General features: G+C 52.5%; 8 protein-coding genes across 8 annotated transcripts; 5 read left to right on the top strand and 3 right to left on the bottom strand.

Moving 5' to 3' along the window:
• Positions 1–387: 387 nt before the first annotated feature.
• Positions 388–792, top strand: PG994_000125 (uncharacterized protein; the record flags this gene model as incomplete). Its single annotated transcript, XM_066851534.1, has 1 exon — positions 388–792. The coding sequence occupies one exon, from the start codon at positions 388–390 to the stop codon at positions 790–792; it is 405 nt and encodes a 134-aa protein (XP_066722166.1).
• Positions 793–1,160: 368 nt separating this feature from the next.
• Positions 1,161–3,505, top strand: PG994_000124 (uncharacterized protein; the record flags this gene model as incomplete). Its single annotated transcript, XM_066851533.1, has 4 exons — positions 1,161–1,558; positions 1,631–2,240; positions 2,287–3,159; positions 3,428–3,505. The coding sequence occupies 4 exons, from the start codon at positions 1,161–1,163 to the stop codon at positions 3,503–3,505; spliced, it is 1,959 nt and encodes a 652-aa protein (XP_066722165.1).
• Positions 3,506–6,275: 2,770 nt separating this feature from the next.
• Positions 6,276–7,071, top strand: PG994_000123 (nicotianamine synthase; the record flags this gene model as incomplete). The annotated part of the gene is made up of 2 exons (XM_066851532.1): positions 6,276–6,548; positions 6,607–7,071. The coding sequence occupies 2 exons, from the start codon at positions 6,276–6,278 to the stop codon at positions 7,069–7,071; spliced, it is 738 nt and encodes a 245-aa protein (XP_066722164.1).
• A 778-nt stretch (positions 7,072–7,849) lies between these two features.
• On the top strand, positions 7,850–9,297 carry PG994_000122 (uncharacterized protein; the record flags this gene model as incomplete). The annotated part of the gene is made up of 3 exons (XM_066851531.1): positions 7,850–8,083; positions 8,189–8,862; positions 8,910–9,297. The coding sequence occupies 3 exons, from the start codon at positions 7,850–7,852 to the stop codon at positions 9,295–9,297; spliced, it is 1,296 nt and encodes a 431-aa protein (XP_066722163.1).
• A 550-nt stretch (positions 9,298–9,847) lies between these two features.
• Positions 9,848–10,986, bottom strand: PG994_000121 (mitochondrial intermembrane space import and assembly protein 40-B; the record flags this gene model as incomplete). The annotated part of the gene is made up of 4 exons (XM_066851530.1): positions 9,848–10,181; positions 10,272–10,477; positions 10,513–10,685; positions 10,773–10,986. 4 exons carry the CDS (start codon positions 10,984–10,986, stop codon positions 9,848–9,850), a joined length of 927 nt encoding a protein of 308 aa, XP_066722162.1.
• Positions 10,987–11,931: 945 nt separating this feature from the next.
• PG994_000120 (uncharacterized protein) lies at positions 11,932–12,955 on the top strand (the record flags this gene model as incomplete). Its single annotated transcript, XM_066851529.1, has 3 exons — positions 11,932–12,088; positions 12,150–12,253; positions 12,350–12,955. The coding sequence occupies 3 exons, from the start codon at positions 11,932–11,934 to the stop codon at positions 12,953–12,955; spliced, it is 867 nt and encodes a 288-aa protein (XP_066722161.1).
• A 633-nt stretch (positions 12,956–13,588) lies between these two features.
• PG994_000119 (V-snare-domain-containing protein) lies at positions 13,589–14,402 on the bottom strand (the record flags this gene model as incomplete). The annotated part of the gene is made up of 2 exons (XM_066851528.1): positions 13,589–14,317; positions 14,400–14,402. 2 exons carry the CDS (start codon positions 14,400–14,402, stop codon positions 13,589–13,591), a joined length of 732 nt encoding a protein of 243 aa, XP_066722160.1.
• A 2,167-nt stretch (positions 14,403–16,569) lies between these two features.
• On the bottom strand, positions 16,570–17,548 carry PG994_000118 (uncharacterized protein; the record flags this gene model as incomplete). Its single annotated transcript, XM_066851527.1, has 3 exons — positions 16,570–16,596; positions 16,830–17,383; positions 17,458–17,548. The coding sequence occupies 3 exons, from the start codon at positions 17,546–17,548 to the stop codon at positions 16,570–16,572; spliced, it is 672 nt and encodes a 223-aa protein (XP_066722159.1).
• Between the last annotated feature and the right edge of the window lie 58 nt (positions 17,549–17,606).

The following is a 17,606-nucleotide window of genomic DNA, read 5'->3' as shown; positions in this document are numbered from 1 at the left end:
ATAATTTCCAACTGTGCTGTTTCGTCCGCTTTATATAAGTATGCTCGAATTTGGCATGCATGTCGACATCTTTAAGGGGGCGCCCAAGGGTTTGTGATATTCACTATCTCAAGAGATTGAAGATATAATCACGCTGTCTTAGCATCCGACTTGTTATACATTCGGGATCAGATATACTTATACTCCATTAGGTAAGTAAAGCATTTTATAGAGTTTATTTATAGTAGGACACTAGCAAGGTTTGCTCACCGTGCCGTCATTAGGGCTTCAATTGGGTCGATGACGTCACAGCAACAGGGCGGCAAAACAACGGATCGTTACGTTGGCCTAATATCACATAGGTTACTCAATTGCAACCTCATCTCATATCACCAAACCACTATCATCATGGCCACTCAGGTTTCTAGGGTTCGTTCAAAGGCAATTGACACCGTTGTCCCCTCCATTTTCAGGCCTTCGCCTTACGTCACTCCGGTCGCAGCTAGACAATTCAGTACGACGATCAGCACGCTAGACTCTTCACAGGCCCAGTCGGGGTCATCCAGGAGCAGCACCAGCAGCAACTCCAAGGCAGAAGAGCAGCCGCAGAAGAACGCGGCTACAAGCAGTCATGAGAAGGCTGAGCCCAAACACGCAAACCACACGAAGACGGTGGCGGAACTCGATGCGGAGATGATGAAGAAGATGTCGGGCATTTCCGGGGATGGAGGGTCGGCTGGCGTCGAGTACGAGGATGGGCAGCCAGTCTCGATGAAACGGAGCGTGAAGAACAACATGTTCCGATATATCTAAGGCAGCCCTGCCACTCTGTCCATTTGCCTTCTCTTTGAGTGTTGGGCAAAGAACGTGCTGGGGAAGGTGGAAAGACGGTAACTGGGCCCGAGTACGCGCCGTAGGAAGGTGTACTAGAAACCCCTGAGTGGTGGTTGGATAGCGACTAATGCAATAATGATTGAGGCGAGGAGAGGCAGTGTTCGAGCTTCACCAACCAATGCTACATGTCTGCCTGATGTCTTTTTTGCGGCCGTCCAGAAGCTTCATAGTAGCCCGCTGAGTCCTTTTCTCATCCGAATCTCGGCATTGCCTTCCACGAGAAGCCACATTTGACGATTTGATCTCCGTTCTCCCCCATCTGATCCTCGAGGCCGACTGTGGCCAGAATGGACGGTTTCATCGCTCTCAGCACCGCGGCAAATATATGCCAGTTCATAGAGTACGGCTTCAAGATATTGAATCAGATCAACAAGCTTCGAAAAGATGGTGTTGTGGACCCTGACTTGAAGAGAGATACCGCACGATTGAAAGGTGTCGCAGACAAACTGGTACAGCAACCGATTGGCTATGGGGGACTGGATAACCTTGCCACCGACTGCGTCGGCCTATCGCAGCGCCTCATGGAAGAGCTCTCGAGGATGAAACCCAGAGGCCCAAACTCGAAGTGGCAGAGCTTCAAAGCGGTGATACGGAGCGAGTATAAGAAACGTGGCAACGCCGAGCTCGAAGCGAAACTGGAGCGTTGCAGGAGCCAGCTAAACCTGGAATTGGTCGACTTAACGAGGTAAGGCCTGTCTGAACTTTGTACTTCCTCCTGCAGATATCTTGGGACCTTGCTGATGATTGCTTTAAAAAGGCTGGAAACAGGTGAAAAGCTGAGAAAGATCTCTGAGAGCGGACATGCATTGCAGAGCGAAGTCCTGGCTCTTCGAACCTCTCTCAATCAGCTCCAGCCAACCTTAGCAGCTCATTATGTCGGCGAAGACATTTCTGAGCTGATCAAGTCATTCGTCAATCGCATGGATAAAGCCCTGAAAAGAGTCAGACAGACATCGATCTTGAACCTAGTCAAGTTTCCGGAGGTGCATGAACGATTTGATCTTGTCGCGGATGCCCACCAAGAGACATTCGATTGGTTGTTAAATGAAGATGGAGATGAAGAGGACAGTCCTAAGTCAGTCTCTGATAGCACAGCAAGCTTGGTGCACAGCGATGACGAAGTTGAGTCTATGTTCTCGAGCTCCAGCAATCTTTGGGGTGATTCATCAATTGATGAAATTGACCTGTCACTGGCGAAAGCGCGAAATGAGTTTACATCATGGCTAGAACATGAAGGCAGTGCCTTTTGGATAACTGGAAAGCCTGGTGCAAGCAAATCAACGCTCGTGAAGCACATCTGTCTGCATGAGGGCCCGACCAAGCGTTTAGGCGTCTGGGCAAGTGGCAGAAAGCTCGCACTAGGGGAAGTTCTTTTTTTGGAAACCGGGAACTGCAGCACAAAAGTCCACACAGGGGTTGCTTCGTGGATTGCTTTACTCAACGCTGGAAGGTTCACCAGACTTGATTCCGATCGCATTTCCTGAACTGTGGGACATGACCGATTCAGCAACAGCAATACTGCCTATTGCTTTCGAGCATCGTGATATCCTTCGCGGGTTCCGCAATATCCTTGAAGGGACTCTACGAACTCCTTATTATAAACTTGCCTTCTTTATTGATGGCCTCGACGAGTTTGAAGGAAGACAAGTTGAGCTGTTACAGGAGCTGAATAGCTGGATGAAGGCATATCCCAAACACGTCAAACTTTGTGTCTCGAGTCGCGAATACAGCATATTCCAGGAATACCTCTCGGTTTACCCAACGATACAACTGCATTTGTTAACCGAAAGAGACATCCGCAAATCAGTCAGCCATAGTCTCGACCACATCTCTGGACGTCTAGGCTTGGACTTTTTTGAAATGGAGGGAATCCAGCGAATAATTGTGAAAAAGGCCGAAGGGGTTTTCCTCTGGGTGTCTCTCATCCTTGGATCGATCGAGGACGGCTTGATTTCTGGCGACAATGTCTCTGATTTGATTGAGAGAATCGAGCATTGCCCAACGGAGCTGGAGGCCTTATTCAAGCAATTACTCGATTTTGTTCATCCAGCCGATCGCATATACACCTTCTCGATCTTAAAATGGGTTGTGTATCTGCAAAGCGTGAATGAGGGCATTGAAAAAATGCCAACGCCTGCGTTCCATTTCATACAACCTGCGAGTCTAAGCCTAGTGGAGCTATCTTCGCTAGATCTCACAGAAGCAGAGCTGTGGGAGAGAGCTTTTGGTTACGACAAGGACCCCGAAAGATCTATCCAGGACTTACGCAGGAAGGTATATGGCAGGGTAAGTGAATTATTGGACCTGCAATGTGCTTTTTTATCGTTGCCCAACGGCATTAAATGCCTTAGATGTCCAGTACAAGATGTTTCTGTCACTTAAGATACACATTTGGGTGTTAACTCAGCCTCAGTGCAAAGGCCTGCTCAGCGTTCAAGAACCATCCAACGGAAGATACAGGATGCTCAAAGCACATGCATGTCGTCTTGACCCATCGTTCCATTGTGGAATTTCTGTACACAGGTTATGCCAACGCCTTGATGAACCAATTCAGCGCGGCATTCGACCCGTTTCAGGCCTCAATGAACGCTTTTCTCTCATTCATCAAGTACAACACATCACAAAGCTTTAGCTGGAGTTTTGCTGAGTTATTCCATCAGAATCCATTCATCACAGACAAAGACACTGAAACCATGCTCACTACAGCGCGGAAATTCTACAGATTGCTCCACTCAAGTTTTCTCGAGGATCATGCAAGAAAAACGCAGTTTTGGAAATTTCTGCATAGAATCGACGGTTTGTACGATTCCTCTACTGATGACAAGTTAACTGCTACCATCACAACCTCTAATCTTGTGCTCCCAAGCCTATCATTGGGCTACCACGAATACTGCGACTGGCTTGACAAACGGGGGTTGTCATCATCAGCTAGAGCAGAACCAAATCTCGAAGCTCAGAGGTTTGCTTACCTGCTACATGATAACTACGAATGGCCCCCAGACGATTTAGAAACCCCCAGTCAACTTGTAATATGGGCCTTACGCCTTGAGCTCAGCTCGAACATACACTTGCGTCATGTCGCATCTTCTACATTTAGGGTGTGATTTGAACATTGCATACGACAAATTCGAAGACCTGTCATGTATAGCGCCTATACGTCGTATGGCGAATATACAACCGAGATGGACTCTATGGCAAAACGCTCTAGCAAAAGTGTTCCTTATGCCATTCTGGGGCAGAACCGAAGAAAAAGACACCACACTAGTTTGGATCATAGACCATTTCCTTCGAAACGGTGCCGACCCTAACATGGAGATAATAACCCTGAAAAGGGCTTCGGAGGATGTTCAAGTCCCTTGGCTTACGCCTCGAGATGGGTGGACCTGCTTTCGACTTTTCTCCGGCACTGACATACCTCAGCATTCGTGGGAATGGGCGACAACACGACGTTCAAGGAAAAAATGGGAAGTGCCCCTCTGGTTTGTCAGGTGAGTGTATTTGATTACTGTTTTACGTTTCGTATTATCGTGCAATTCGGAGGATTCGAACAGTCGTATCATCACGACCAAAACTGGTCAATGGCAGGGAACGTCCAACGTCTGACATCGGTGAGCCATTGTAGGGATACTGCCCCATTGCTACAGGCTATTAAGAAGCTTGGGGGTGTTCTTCACCTATGTGACTTTCTGCCCATGGTCCTCCCTGGACACTCAAACCATTTTCAACATCTCTTGGACGGCCTCAACGGCGGCAAAAGCCCCCATACTGAAAACGTACTACCACCTCCCTTGGAGACTATGGGAAGATAAATATGTAGTTTCTTGGCAGGAGATATGCATTCGTTTCCCATAAGGAGGTTCTGGATGTCGATGAGGACAAGGGGATTGTGAACATAAATAGGTATGGCTGATGGGCAATAACTCATGGAAATAAGATCGAGCTGTAATCGTACATTGCAGTTTCACGTACTGTTCTTTCAAAGGATTGAAACTCAAAAGAGTATTAGGGCATTTCTGTCGAAGCATGTATTATGAAGGCATAAATACAACACCCGCACAATAATTTGTATAATATTAACCCCCTTTACGTTACTTAGTGTCGCCGATTTTATAGTAATACTGGTATGAGTCCTCTTGACCGCTAACTAGTACAACTTAGAGAGTAGAGATACTTCGATACTTCAGTTTCTATTGTGACTTGGGCGAGATATCAGTCCTAGACCTTGAATCTGCATTTAGAACCATGTTTGAATGCGCCAAGTCACTGATGTTTCCACAGAAAAACAATGTCCTTGACTTATAGAGATCTAGAAATCATGGATTACCTGAAAACACGATAAGTTGCCCCTGATGATCAAGGTGATGGATAGGTCAGTCTGCGGGATGCAACGCAACAGTCATTTGTGATACCAGCAATACCCCAACCTTTAGGTTCATCATGAGAAGCTGGCTAGGTAAGATTACAAAGCATTGGTTGTTGATATCGGGTCAGCTATGTCGCGGCGCCGTCTCCGCCTTGGTGGTGCTCTACAGCTACCGGCACGACAGCCTCCCCTAAGGAGAATCGTGGCTTTTTCAACAAAACGCACATCACCGACAGACGTAGGCAGTTCTTCCATCTCCCGCTTCCCAGGACTAATCGGGACCCGAAATGACAAAGCGAAGGGAGGTGCATTCTTCTTGAAAACCGTGGAACGCCTGGGCTCTTGACCATAATGCTGCCATTTAACCTTACTGGTATTGCTAGCGTCAACCGCGCCTGAGCTGAAATTAATATAAAAAGCTTAAAACAGGTAAGGTTGTATCGTGGTAATGAATTGTTATTATGCCATGTCGTCTTCCCATTATGGATCGCCGTGCGGCGTGCCAAGGGTTCCATGTCGGGCTACCCCTATCACTGGGTTCGGGCCGCACTTGACGGGAAAGTTGGAAATATCCTTCGTCTTATAGGTCAGCGTATCCACTTGAATAAACGGGTTTGTATATGACAAGCATGGACACCTTCCTACTTTGGTGTGAGTGGGAGTTGTCAGAGCCCGGAATGCTAGCTGATGGATCTAAGAACCTTGTTGGCTGCCCGGTGCCACAAGCCCAGGGCCACAAGCATCGTAAACATCAACACACGCACAAACAATACTGATTGATATTGTGAGTCCTATCTCATTGCGTCCCTATGACTCTTGAAAGTATTCATTCATTCATCAATCTATATAATCGTCGATGATCCTTGCCCCTAATTTCTTGACATTCATGGAGGAAAACTTGTCCCGCTAGAGACCAACCTATTTGCGTAACTAAGATACCATACTGGACAACTAGCCAGGCCTGGAGAACAAACAACAGCCATCAAGGTTATCAGAGGAAAGAACCGTCAGGTGCGCCGTTGGATAACTGAGCCTAGTCATGTCTCGATTGTTAGCTTGGGCTGGTATTTCCCAGGAGAAGGCACGTGACCTCCACACTCTGATACCAGGCGAGACCGAGAGGGGCTGTGAGCATATGGCCTGCTCATCTACCTCACCTGGGGATGCCACATCGATTGTCAACAAGGTTGTCGGCATACATACGAAATTGCAGGCACTGACGGATCTGCGCCCCAGCGAGACCACCAACAGTCTCTTTGGCGACCTCGTAGTCCAGTGCTGCGAGATTCGCGACGCGGATACTGTTTCTCAGGTGAATGAGACTGCCTGACGATCTATGGTTCGTCAGATGCTGACCTTGCGAACCATAGGTTCTTGCGAGCTGCAAACTCCAAGCCATCCTGCCATCGCTACAGAACCTGTGTTCCCAAGCCGAAAGCTGTCTCGAGTCTCACTGGGCCCGCCATATTGCCCAGGGACAAGACCCGACCGAAGCACAGTGTTTACTAGAGACATTTCCCTACTATGGCAACTACGAAGAGCTCACGCGACTTGAGCTATGCACTCTGCGCTCGGCAGGCCTCGCACGTCCACAGAAGATTGCCTTTGTGGGCTCGGGGCCTCTTCCACTGACGCCTATATGCCTATTGAAAGCATTGAAAGAAGACGCGCTGTCCAGATCCGTACCGCCAAAAGACCACCATCAGGACCCGATGATAATCAATGTCGATCGCGATGAGAAGGCCGTCGCAGCAGCGTCCCACCTTATCACCAGGCTCGGGATCCCAAAGGAAGAGATGGACACTACTGCGGCGACGCCGACTCCCAATCCCTGAATCTCAGCAGCTGCGACGTCGTCTACTTGGCTGCTCTGGTAGGGGTAACGCAATCCGAGAAGGAACATATACTCCTGAGCATCACAGCAAGGATGCGCCCTGGAGCCTTGCTGGTCATCCGAAGCAGTTGGGGCTTGCGAAGGTGTTTGTATCCAGTGAGTCCAGCCAAGGAACGATGTACCGATGACAAGACTCATGAGTGCTGACGATGCCCCTAACCTAGGAATTCGATGCGACCACTTCTAGCCTTCGCAGCAAGTTAGAAGTCGCGCTCGTTGTTCATCCGTACGGGAAGGTGGTTAACTCGGTGATTGTAACTAGAGTCAGGTGAAACGAAACGGAAGTACCCAGGCAGTCGTGTGATCACCATGTTGAGTAACGTACTTCAGACGTTAAGGGATAGCAAACGATACATAAGAGGCAATGAATGATGATATACATATTCCCCTTTTTGACCTCACCATCTCGAAAACTACCTCACAGAAACACTTTAATATAGGCGGATATGAGATTGTGATTACTTTAACACTGGATGGCTTTAACACGAGTTACAGGTACCCTTGAGGACATTTATGCAAGAAAGCCAAGTTACTTATTGATAAGCGATAAGCTAATAAGCGATGTTATCTCTAATGTGAGCTCCTCTCCCATCCCATGCGCCTGCTGGTGGTGTGCCCCGCGATCCAGGTAGAGCTTCAATTCCTTTCTGATTGATGAGCTTCTTGCGAATTGGAATCAAGTAAGGATGCAACAGCGGGAGCCGGTGTAGTGTTCTACCATGCCTTCGACTCCTGTCTTGGATGGAGCGCCCCCTCCACCACAAGAGAACCCAGCTTTCCATCTGATCGCCCATGGCAATCATGACATTGTCCAAGCTGTCGCATTCAATGCCTATGGAGATCGCTGCGCAACAGGTTCAGTCGACGGCAAAATTCGCGTCTTCAACCGACACAAGGACGGAATATGGCGTCTTTGCGATCACTGGTCAGCCCATGGCTCAGAAATACTAGAAGTATATCTATCTATTTGGAGGTGTCAGCAAGCTCCTTGCGCCCGCCAACTTGCTCTTCCAGCCCAGGTCCCGATTAACTATGCTGACATACCCCGTGTTTATTAGCTTCAATGGCTCCCACCGACCGTATATCCTAACCTTCTGGCCTCGCTGGGCATTGAAGGACACTTCAAGCTCTGGACGGAGGATAACTCCGCACCACCGGGCCGGCGGTTCAGTGCGACGGGCAAAGCAGCCTACGAGACCCGATCGCCCAAATCGCCTTATCGATCTTTCTCGATCAAGCATAACGAAGACACGCGACACACATACTTTGCGCTCCTGGCGGCTGACGGGAAGCTATCTGTTTTTGAAAGCGAGGAACCGGAGACTTTGGCCGACTATACGGCTATTGATGAGTTCCAGGCTCTGCCCAAACCCAGCCGCGGCGAGGAGACGTGCTTCAAGGTCCGGTTCGACCCCAACCCCGAGCCTTGTTACACGGCTCTGAGAGCAGGCGTGCCAATTGATGCGCTGGCACTTGTGGTTTCTGGCTTAACGACAGCCAGAGTCTACCGGACGCGCGAGACAATTGCTGGCTCCTTTGGCGCTGCAACACGCGCCCGGGAGTTCTATCAAGCTGTCGAGATCACTGGACACAAGGGGCTGGTCCGCGATGTAGCCTGGGCTCCCGGAAACTTTCGGGGCTACGACATGATCGCCACCGCGTGCCAGGACGGCCACGTCCGAGTGTTTCGCCTCGATACACCCTCTCCCCCAACGACGGCAAGAGCTGGCGCGTGTCCGACGTGCTCGGAAAGGGCACGCACGAGGAGTCCCGACCCAGCTCGACGTCGGCGGCGCCGGCGACAGCGACCTTGGCCACGCATTCGTCGCGGGCCGCCCAGGCGCAGGCGCAGGCGCACCACTCCGGGATCCGGGCCGAGATCGACAAGTCGGGCACCCAGGGCGAGCGCAAGTACCTCGGCCAGCCCGGCCAGGTCGCCCACGCGGTGCGCGAGCTGTGCAAGCTCGAGAACATGACGCGGCACGGCGACCACCGCTCGCCCGTCTGGCGCGTCGGCTTCGACGACGAAGGCCAGATCCTGGGCAGCGTCGGCGACGAGGGCAAGCTCATGTGCTACCGCCAGAAGCCCGACGGCGCGTGGGCCAAGAGCTCCGAGTTGGCCCCCATGAAGGCGAAGATGGTAATTCCACAGAATATTCAGCAGTGAGAGAGTTGGGGGGCAAAGAGGGCCGGCAAGGCTCGTGGCCTGCGATTTGTTGGTCTGCGGGTGGGTGAGCTTTGTTGCAAGATTTGGAAACTAGACGGGTAAGGGTCTCACACCTGGCCGATTGTATGATTGAGTGTGTATTTTATTACTGTTTTACTTGCGTGTAATACATGATACCCGATTGCGAAGCTACTTTGGCTTGTATCTGCTTGTTTCCCCAAACCGCCATAATCCCGATTTAGCCCGAATTGTCGTGACTAAGGGGAAGCGAGAAGAGGCTCATCCGAACCCGGGATCGCATATGCTCAAGTATACCAGAAACGGGGCAACAGTGACAACATTATCACCTATTGTGCTTCTGAAGTGGCTCTGCTGTTGTATGACAACATGTTATTGCAGTAGGAGGATGGATTGTCTATTATCGGCATGTCTCGTGCATAATTCTACAAATAGTTGTACACATGCTCCTCTCTCGTAAATGCGCCCCCACGGTATTGGTTGATTTTTGGTTTTGTCGTATACCTCACTTCTTCCCTATTTCGCCCCCCGGTTACGCAGTGAAGGTCTCGGTCTTCGGCTTCTCTGCCTTGGGCTTGCTGTCCGGGGCGGGCTTCTTCTCGTTTTCAGACGTGGCATCCCAGGCGGCCTTGGGGACTGCCCTTCTCTCCTCCGGTGCTGCGGGTGCGGGTGTTGCCTTCGGGGCTGCCTCGGTGGCAGATGGTGATGATGGCTCCTCAGCGTTCGGCGATGCTTCCTTGGTATCGGGCGTCTCACTGGCATTGGCGGGCTCGGGGGCGCCATTTACGGCCGCCTCGGATTCCTCGTCGTCGGCCAGCTCATCTCCGTAGACTTCAGGGTGTAAGCGGAAGCAGTCTTGCATGTGCCTAGTAGTTCTCTGTTAGCAACTAGTCCTTTTTCGTGAGGGAAGGAGACTGTTGCTCCCTCCTTCCCTCCCTCAGTCGGGCAGCACATACTGGAACTTGTCAATGCAGTCCATTCCCTTGGGCTCCTCGTTCGAGTAGACGAAGCAGCTGAAGGCGGCCTTGAACTCTTCGCCACAGGGGCCGTGGGCCATGCCTCCCAGGCACGGGCAGTCCCAGTTGATCTCGCCGGTTTCGGGGTTAAAGGCGCCCTGCTGTCCTGCCTCGGCCTCCAGGTCCTCCGGGCTGCCTACGGCGCCCTCTCCGGCTTCGGCACCGTCTGCGGGCGGGGCACCGTCCAAGCTTTCGTAGTCGTCGCCCTTTCGCTCGGGCTCTTCTCCTTCTCGGCGGCGGCTGCTTCCGCCTTGGCTAACCGCGCCTCGGCCTCCTTGCGCTTCTGAGCCACGACGGCCTCGACGGTCGGTAAGTCGTCATCGGAGAACGACGCCGGCACGGTAACATGTGTAGCTATATTCCAAGTCAAATGTTAGAAACATAATATCATCCCAAGCCAGGGTTCCTTGCTCGGTTCCTCTCAATGGGGGGTCTTCGTACGTTGCGGTTCCTCGGCGAACGCCGGGCTGGTGCTGTAATAGTAGACGGCGCCGACTGCCAGACCCCATCTTACTGCAGAGCCCTTCCAGCTGCGCTTCTTGTTGGCCGGTGTCGTGGAGGCGAGCCTCCGGGGGGCTGTGGTCCGGAGGATGGCTGCTGTCTGTCGAAGTGCGTTCGTCGCACGCGGCGTCGACCGCAACGCTGATCGGTACATCTTTTTTTTAATCTCTTTGCCGACTTTAGTTCGAGAAGAGGTTCGTTCGTTCGTTCGTTCGTTCGTTCCTCTTTAATCGCTGTCGGGACCAAAGGAAGGACGGAAGGAAATTGGCAGTATAACAGTACAAGACAGGCAAGGAAAAGAGAACGATGATGCAACTTCGGCAAGGAAGTGTCTATCGCAAAAAAAGCTTGGTAATCATAGTCGAGGCGGAAAAGACCTCGTTCGCATACGGCATCCCCAAATTCAATTCGCAAATTTCAATTAGATCATGACGCGCCCGCTGAGGTCCCGAGCTGCCGACCCTGGAGCTCGGGCCACGAATACTCGCATTAGTGCCGAACTAGGGAGAAGCATGCGACAAGCAAAAAGCAATGCAAGAGGGTTTTCGGAGTTACCAAATGAGGTCTATCATACTACCTACTATACATATGTATGCATGTTATGCATATGTAGATGCCGGATCATAGATATATAGGAAGGGTATACCATCGTGTGTGTGGCACAAGGAGGCACCAAGAACCATCTTAGATCTAGTCCATTTCCTATCGCAGCATTCGGGTAGTCCTGGAATGAAAATGGTCTTCGCTCATTCGGCCGCATCACTCTCTATCGGGCGCGATAGAGGATTCTAACCAAAAGGGGCCCCTATCCGGTTGAACCCTCAACTCTCAAGTCTTTCATCGGCGCCGGCCTTGGCCAGATGTCATGCGGAGGAGGACGGGGTGTCACGGGACCCACCAAAGACCATAGTAACTTGCCATCCGGTGTAAGCTAGTGGCTTATCGACGACCCCCCTTCCTATTTTATCTGATCGAACGGTTTCTTTGTTGACCGTGAAGTCCCTACTATAGGTCTCGGAGCCAGGCTACACGACAGATCATATTGTCTTCGTCCCGTCGCTGCGGCTTGATCCTTGAACTTCCTAGAAGACTTTACTCCATGGCGGCAGAAGGCCTTATAACGGACTGGTTCCCAGCCCGGCTGTTCCCCTCCCGGCCCTGGGAGGTTCCTACAAAGGAGAAGGACCACTTGTCTCTGATTATACTGAACCAGCCGCTCAACGACATCCAGACCCTAAAAAGAGTATGGCATAACTGTAAGCCAGACTGACTACACGGCATCGTGATAGCATGAATGTGTTACTGAGGTGATACCAGCATCATACCGTGTCGCCGCGGATGGCGGGGCAAATCATCTGTACGCCTGCTGCTCACAAGCCACCTCGAGAAAACCGGAAGAGCAAAAGCCAGAAGAAGTGCTTGTTAGTTTACCCTTCCCCTGAGGGTGGATTAAGCTCATTCTTCCACCTACCTTGTGCCCCCTGACTCCTTAACTCACACGCATATGTCATGGGTAGAGAGATCTGGATGTCATCATAGGGGACCTAGACTCCCTGACCGAGACGTCGCAATCTTACTTCGAGGAGGCGACGGGCGGCAAGATCCAAGTGATCCGCGACAGGGACCAGGACAGCTCCGACTTCACCAAGGCGCTACGGCACATCCGGGAGCGGCGCGGCGGCAGCGGCGACAGCAACGACATCGTGTGCATGGGCGGGCTGGGCGGCCGCGTGGACCAGGGCCTGTCGCAGCTGCACCACCTGCACCTGTTCCAGACATCACCGACGTACGCCGAGGGCCGCGTCTACCTCGTCAGCGGCGAGAGCCTGACGTTCCTGCTCAAGGCCGGGATGCACCGCATCCACGTGCGGGGGTGGGCGGCGCCGGCGCAGAACGGGGCGAACGACGTGTTCGGCAAGCACGTCGGCATCGTGCCCATCCGGGAGCCCAGCGTCATCAGCACCAAGGGGCTGGAGTGGGACGTCGAGGACTGGCCGACGGAGTTCGGGGGCCAGATCAGCACCAGCAACCATGTGCTGCCCGACACGGAAGTCGTCGAGGTGCGGGCGACCAAGGATGTGCTGTTTACGATTGCGCTGAAAGGGTGGCCTGCTGAGTCGTAGTCTACGGGTATTTCTACAGTCATGCATGTCTTGAACCTACGAGCGTTTGCCCGTTGGAGGTTCATTTTGCTCTCCCCCACCAAGCAGCAGTAGGTACTGTAAGTACAAGGTGACAATAGGGTGACCACCACACAAGCATTTAGAAGGGTTCATATGCCAAAACAGAGCGCTCCTCTTCCAACCGCCACTGGGACCAATGGCTCAGGGGTTGCTGCGGCGTTTACCTATTCCCAGCGTAAAAGGCAGCGCTTAGAAAAAATGCTCGAGGCTCGTGTTTCTGGGGTATGATTTTCGTACGGTTCGATCCTGACGCAGGACTGGACCTTAGCTTTTTTTGTTTTCATTTCATCAATTCTCCTTCCCTTTCGTGATTTCTATTACCCTTTGAAACATTTAAAAACAAGATCCGAAGCAAAAGAAAATGGCCACAGTATCAGAATATCGAGTATGAGTATACTGGATGTATAGAATATTTGAAGATGCTATTTCAGGAACGCCAGACGCCTCGCTATAAAGCAATGCCACACATTTTTTCTTTCCAAACCGCTCATGCAGCCGTGCGATGCCCATAGGCCCCCATGACTTTCCAACCCCTGACATGGACTCCTTTTGACGATGGCCGATTTCCCAATTTTACCGTAGATAATGCAAGCAGAGCCAGCAGAACCCGAAGAAAATAAGAGCACCCGCCCAGAATATCCACTTGTCCTGCTTCGCCCGGCGCTCGATCATGCGTATCGTGTCGCCGCTGATGCCGAGCGTGTTGGCGACGCTGTAGAGCCGTTTCTGGGTGTTCTTGAGCATCTCCCGCTGCGCGCCGAGGTCGCCCAGCACGGCCTGCCCGCGCGCGATGTACTCGTCGAGGGCGCTGTTGGTGCTGTCGAAGAAGTTCTGTTCCCGCAGCGCGTGCGTCTCGCGCGAGTAGTCGCCGGTGCCCATGCTCATCTGCCCGCCGCCGTAGCGGTTCGTCGGCACCTCGCCGGGGCTGGCCTGACTTGCTCCAACATTGGCGTATGGGTTCTCGGGCGTCGACGTGGCGAAGGGTCGCCGGCCCAGCAGCTCGGTGCGGCTCTGCGTGTGCTGGGCCTCGTCGCGCTGCTCCTTCAGGTGGTTGAACTGCTGCCGGTAGTCGGCGAGCTCGGCGCGGAAGTTCTTTAGGCGCTCGAAGGCCTTCTCTTGCTTCGCGACCACGAGCTCGTGCTTCGCCAGGTCGCCGTACTCGTCGAGCGTCCGGCTGAAGGAGGTGAGCGAGGCCGAGAGGCTGCCAAGCGCGGCCGGGGTCGGGGCGCCGCCCGACGTGAGGGAGGTTAGGTCACGCCGGACGGCGGTCGATTGCTTGAGCGCACTGTTGAACGCCGTATTCTGGAATCAAGGAAGTGCATGTTAGTGGCATAGCGACTTCGTGTCGTGGTGTAGGGGTGGTGGTTATTTTTGGATGGCGTACCATTTTCGGAGATCAGGGGTTGGCAAAGACGCATGCAAATTGTTCGCGAATCGAAGGGATGCAATGCAGATCGTAGGACGAGTCGCCTCTTGGTCGAGATTGTGTCTGTGGCAATGTTGGTGCAGTGGGCTTTCCTTGTTGCGAATCAACACTCAAGTAATTCATCCCACAGTTGATGAGCTGTCTTCAAGTTCAGGTTGAAATGTGGCCTGCTCTTTTGGGGGGGCTGTCATCGGCTTAACCGTGCAGTCGACAGGGAGCTCCCACTTAAAGGCCGTATCTCCGGCAGCCTGGCGGCCTTAGCTAGGCTCTAGCAGCCGGAAGCCTCCCTGTCAACCAGGTTCAGGCTGCGCAATTGAATTTTGGCGGGCTTTGAACGGAAAATCCATCTTCCTTCGCCAGCCAGGATCGACGCACTACCGATGCTAGAACTCTCCATGGATGCGTTGCCAGGGCCATTTGGTGGAGATGAGAGAACGGCTATATATGGGTTGGTATGGTACAGTACTTTATGCACTCTACATTAGACACCCCTACCAGTCTACCCTTTGGGTTCCTTGGAAACGATTACTGTACAGGGTGTGTTCGGCGATTCAGGTAGCTCAGGACGGGCGCGCAACCCGCGGTGTAAAGTCACATTGTCGAAACAAGGGTATTTTCTTCTCCCTGGCTAAAGAAATATCTCCCTCGATAACTCAAAAAGCCGCGTCACGACTCATCATTCAATGACATCCAAACATCCGGAACACCACTGGCGACTGGTTACGTGGACGTCGGGTACCACCGCTGTGTGCAACACACGAGCACAGCTCAATCGAGTCCATCGACCCAGAAGTTGGCCCAAAAATAGCAGGAGCAGACCGTAAAATTCGTGATCATCTGAGCACCAAAATCCGATCTGGCCGACAAGCGGCCCCTCCTCCAAGCCACTACTCTGATAAATCCCATCCACTCTTTTTGGGGTTGGTCGGCTTTGGCGTGCACAGTGTTGCCCTCTAACGACGAAAGCACATGCACTCCATGGAAGCAAGCAGGCCTCACTGCCTGGATGCTGCGAAAAGTCACCTGTTTTTCCCAACGATGCATGGGCGGAATGGATTCGCCCAGAAGAATCCATGGAGGACTTGGGCCTTTCCTGAGCACTCGACCAAAGCTCGACGCAGGCGATTGCAAAACAGGCAACGACTCACTTGCGATCGACACTGTTAATAACCACCATGGTACGAAACGAGAGATACCAAGACACTTCTACTACGTCGTATATGGGATCAGAGCAACAAGTTCCAGAAGTGTTAGCTAATCACGGCCAACCGCCAACGCGACTGGCTAGTGGCTTGAACGGCGTGCTTCAAGTGTGACAAACATGCAGCCCCCGGGCGTGTAGCATGTAGTTCTCGTTGTGCCGAGAGCTTGAGCTTGTGTAATAATAAAGCTCCTTGAGTCTGTGAGACGACTGAGTCGGGATAATGCCCCGTCATCTCAGCTCCTCCCGCTGTCCAACGAAGCATTCGACGAATCTTGGGCAAAACTCTATACCGACATTCAATAATGCTTGAATCTCGCCCACAGCCAATCCCAGGCTGATTATGCTACGAGGTCAAAGATGCGTTCCCTTTTGTCTACTTTTCCTTGATTCAAAAGACATTGATCCAATCCGGCGACAAGGGTCGGAAATTAGACTAAATGCAGGGCTTGGATGATCATCTGGCTGGTGGCCGCGCGCTAATGCCGTGTTGTCTCTGCTGTTCAGCCAACGGGAACAGGAGAGGGAGCATGCAGAAAGGACACCAGGGGCACTCCGACGACGTGACAAGTAAACAACCATGCCACCGGAAGAGACTTCCTCGACCTATGTACCCAGATACGCTAGGCACAGTATTACTGTACCATACTACTGTACACCGCGCTGCTAGCTTCCCTCAGCTTCCCTGGAGCAAAATAATACGAACCAAGGCGCAGTCAGTCGATCCACTCTGGCAGCGACTCTAGCCAGGACAGGTCAACTTTGCTAGACTGGCAACCGGCTTGCAGCATACTTTTTTTCGCGGAGAACCCTTGCCGCCCTGCTCAGTAGTAGTAGGATCGAGATGGGAGTACCAATGTTCTCCTGCATCTGGGAAATGGGATATAAACATGGCGGCCCCCTTCGATTCTTGCTTTTGGTTCTCCTCTAGGGAACCACCTTACCTTCGCTTTTCTACCCACGTTCGTTAACTTGCGCCTGTACAGCCTTCAACCTCGAGCCTTCGTACAGAACAAGTCCAACAGTCAAGAAGTAATAGTCAAACGTCAAGATGCGTTCCTCCATTGCTGCTGTCGCTCCCTTCCTGGCTGTCGCCGCCATGGCCCAGGAGATGCACACCACCGTACGTTCAATACTGGCTCTTTCGGCCTCAAGCTTATACATATACGAACGCACGATGAACTAACCCATTTCCCACGCAGACTGTCCTCGTTGGCTTCACTGGCACCGACGGCAAGCCCACCACCAAGACGTCGGCGTACACCTACGACTACTCCAACCCGGCCACCGCATACTTGACCCAGACCAACTCTGATGGTATCGTCACTGGCATGCCCTCCAACTCTGTGGACACCGCCATCCCCACCCAGCCCAAGGTCGAGACCTCGCAGCCCCCGGTTGCGACCATCCCCGCTGGCCTTGGCACTGGCGCGCACACCCTGACCATTGCCGCCAGTGGCAGCAGCGGCCTCACCTCCTTCACCATAAGCGTTGGCTCCTCCACCACCGCCGTCGTCGGTAACCCCGCCGGCATCACTGGTGTCACCACCAGCGGAGGCGCCAAGCCCACTGGCTCCAGCGGCAACGGCGGCTCCAACGGCGGCGATTCTTCCAACTCTGGCTCCGATGGCAACAGCGCCGCCCCCAGCAGCACTGGAGGCAACGCTGCCGGCCACTACCAGGCCCCTGCCGCCGCCGGTGTCCTGGGCGCCCTTTTCGCTCTCCTGATCTAGAAGGCTTTCTGGCGCGATTTGTCATGTATATCTGGAATATTAATTAAAAGGAGCTAATACCCCATGGACCTAATGCAATCACCTATACCAAACATATGTTCAAATTGTCGTCTTATTACTGCTACGTGTGGTGTTAACGTGGGCGCAAATGTGGCGCCTGTCAAGCCCGGCATACTTTGTTGGCCCCTCGGTATAGTGCCTCGTATCGCGTGTTCGTGACTACCTACATTA

Source organism: Apiospora phragmitis (genome assembly GCF_038363925.1).
Source record: "Apiospora phragmitis strain CBS 135458 chromosome Unknown utg000001l:1.0-2902119.0:1.0-2906034.0, whole genome shotgun sequence".
NCBI lineage: Eukaryota > Fungi > Ascomycota > Sordariomycetes > Amphisphaeriales > Apiosporaceae > Apiospora > Apiospora phragmitis.
This window is presented reverse-complemented; position numbering and strand designations above follow the sequence as displayed.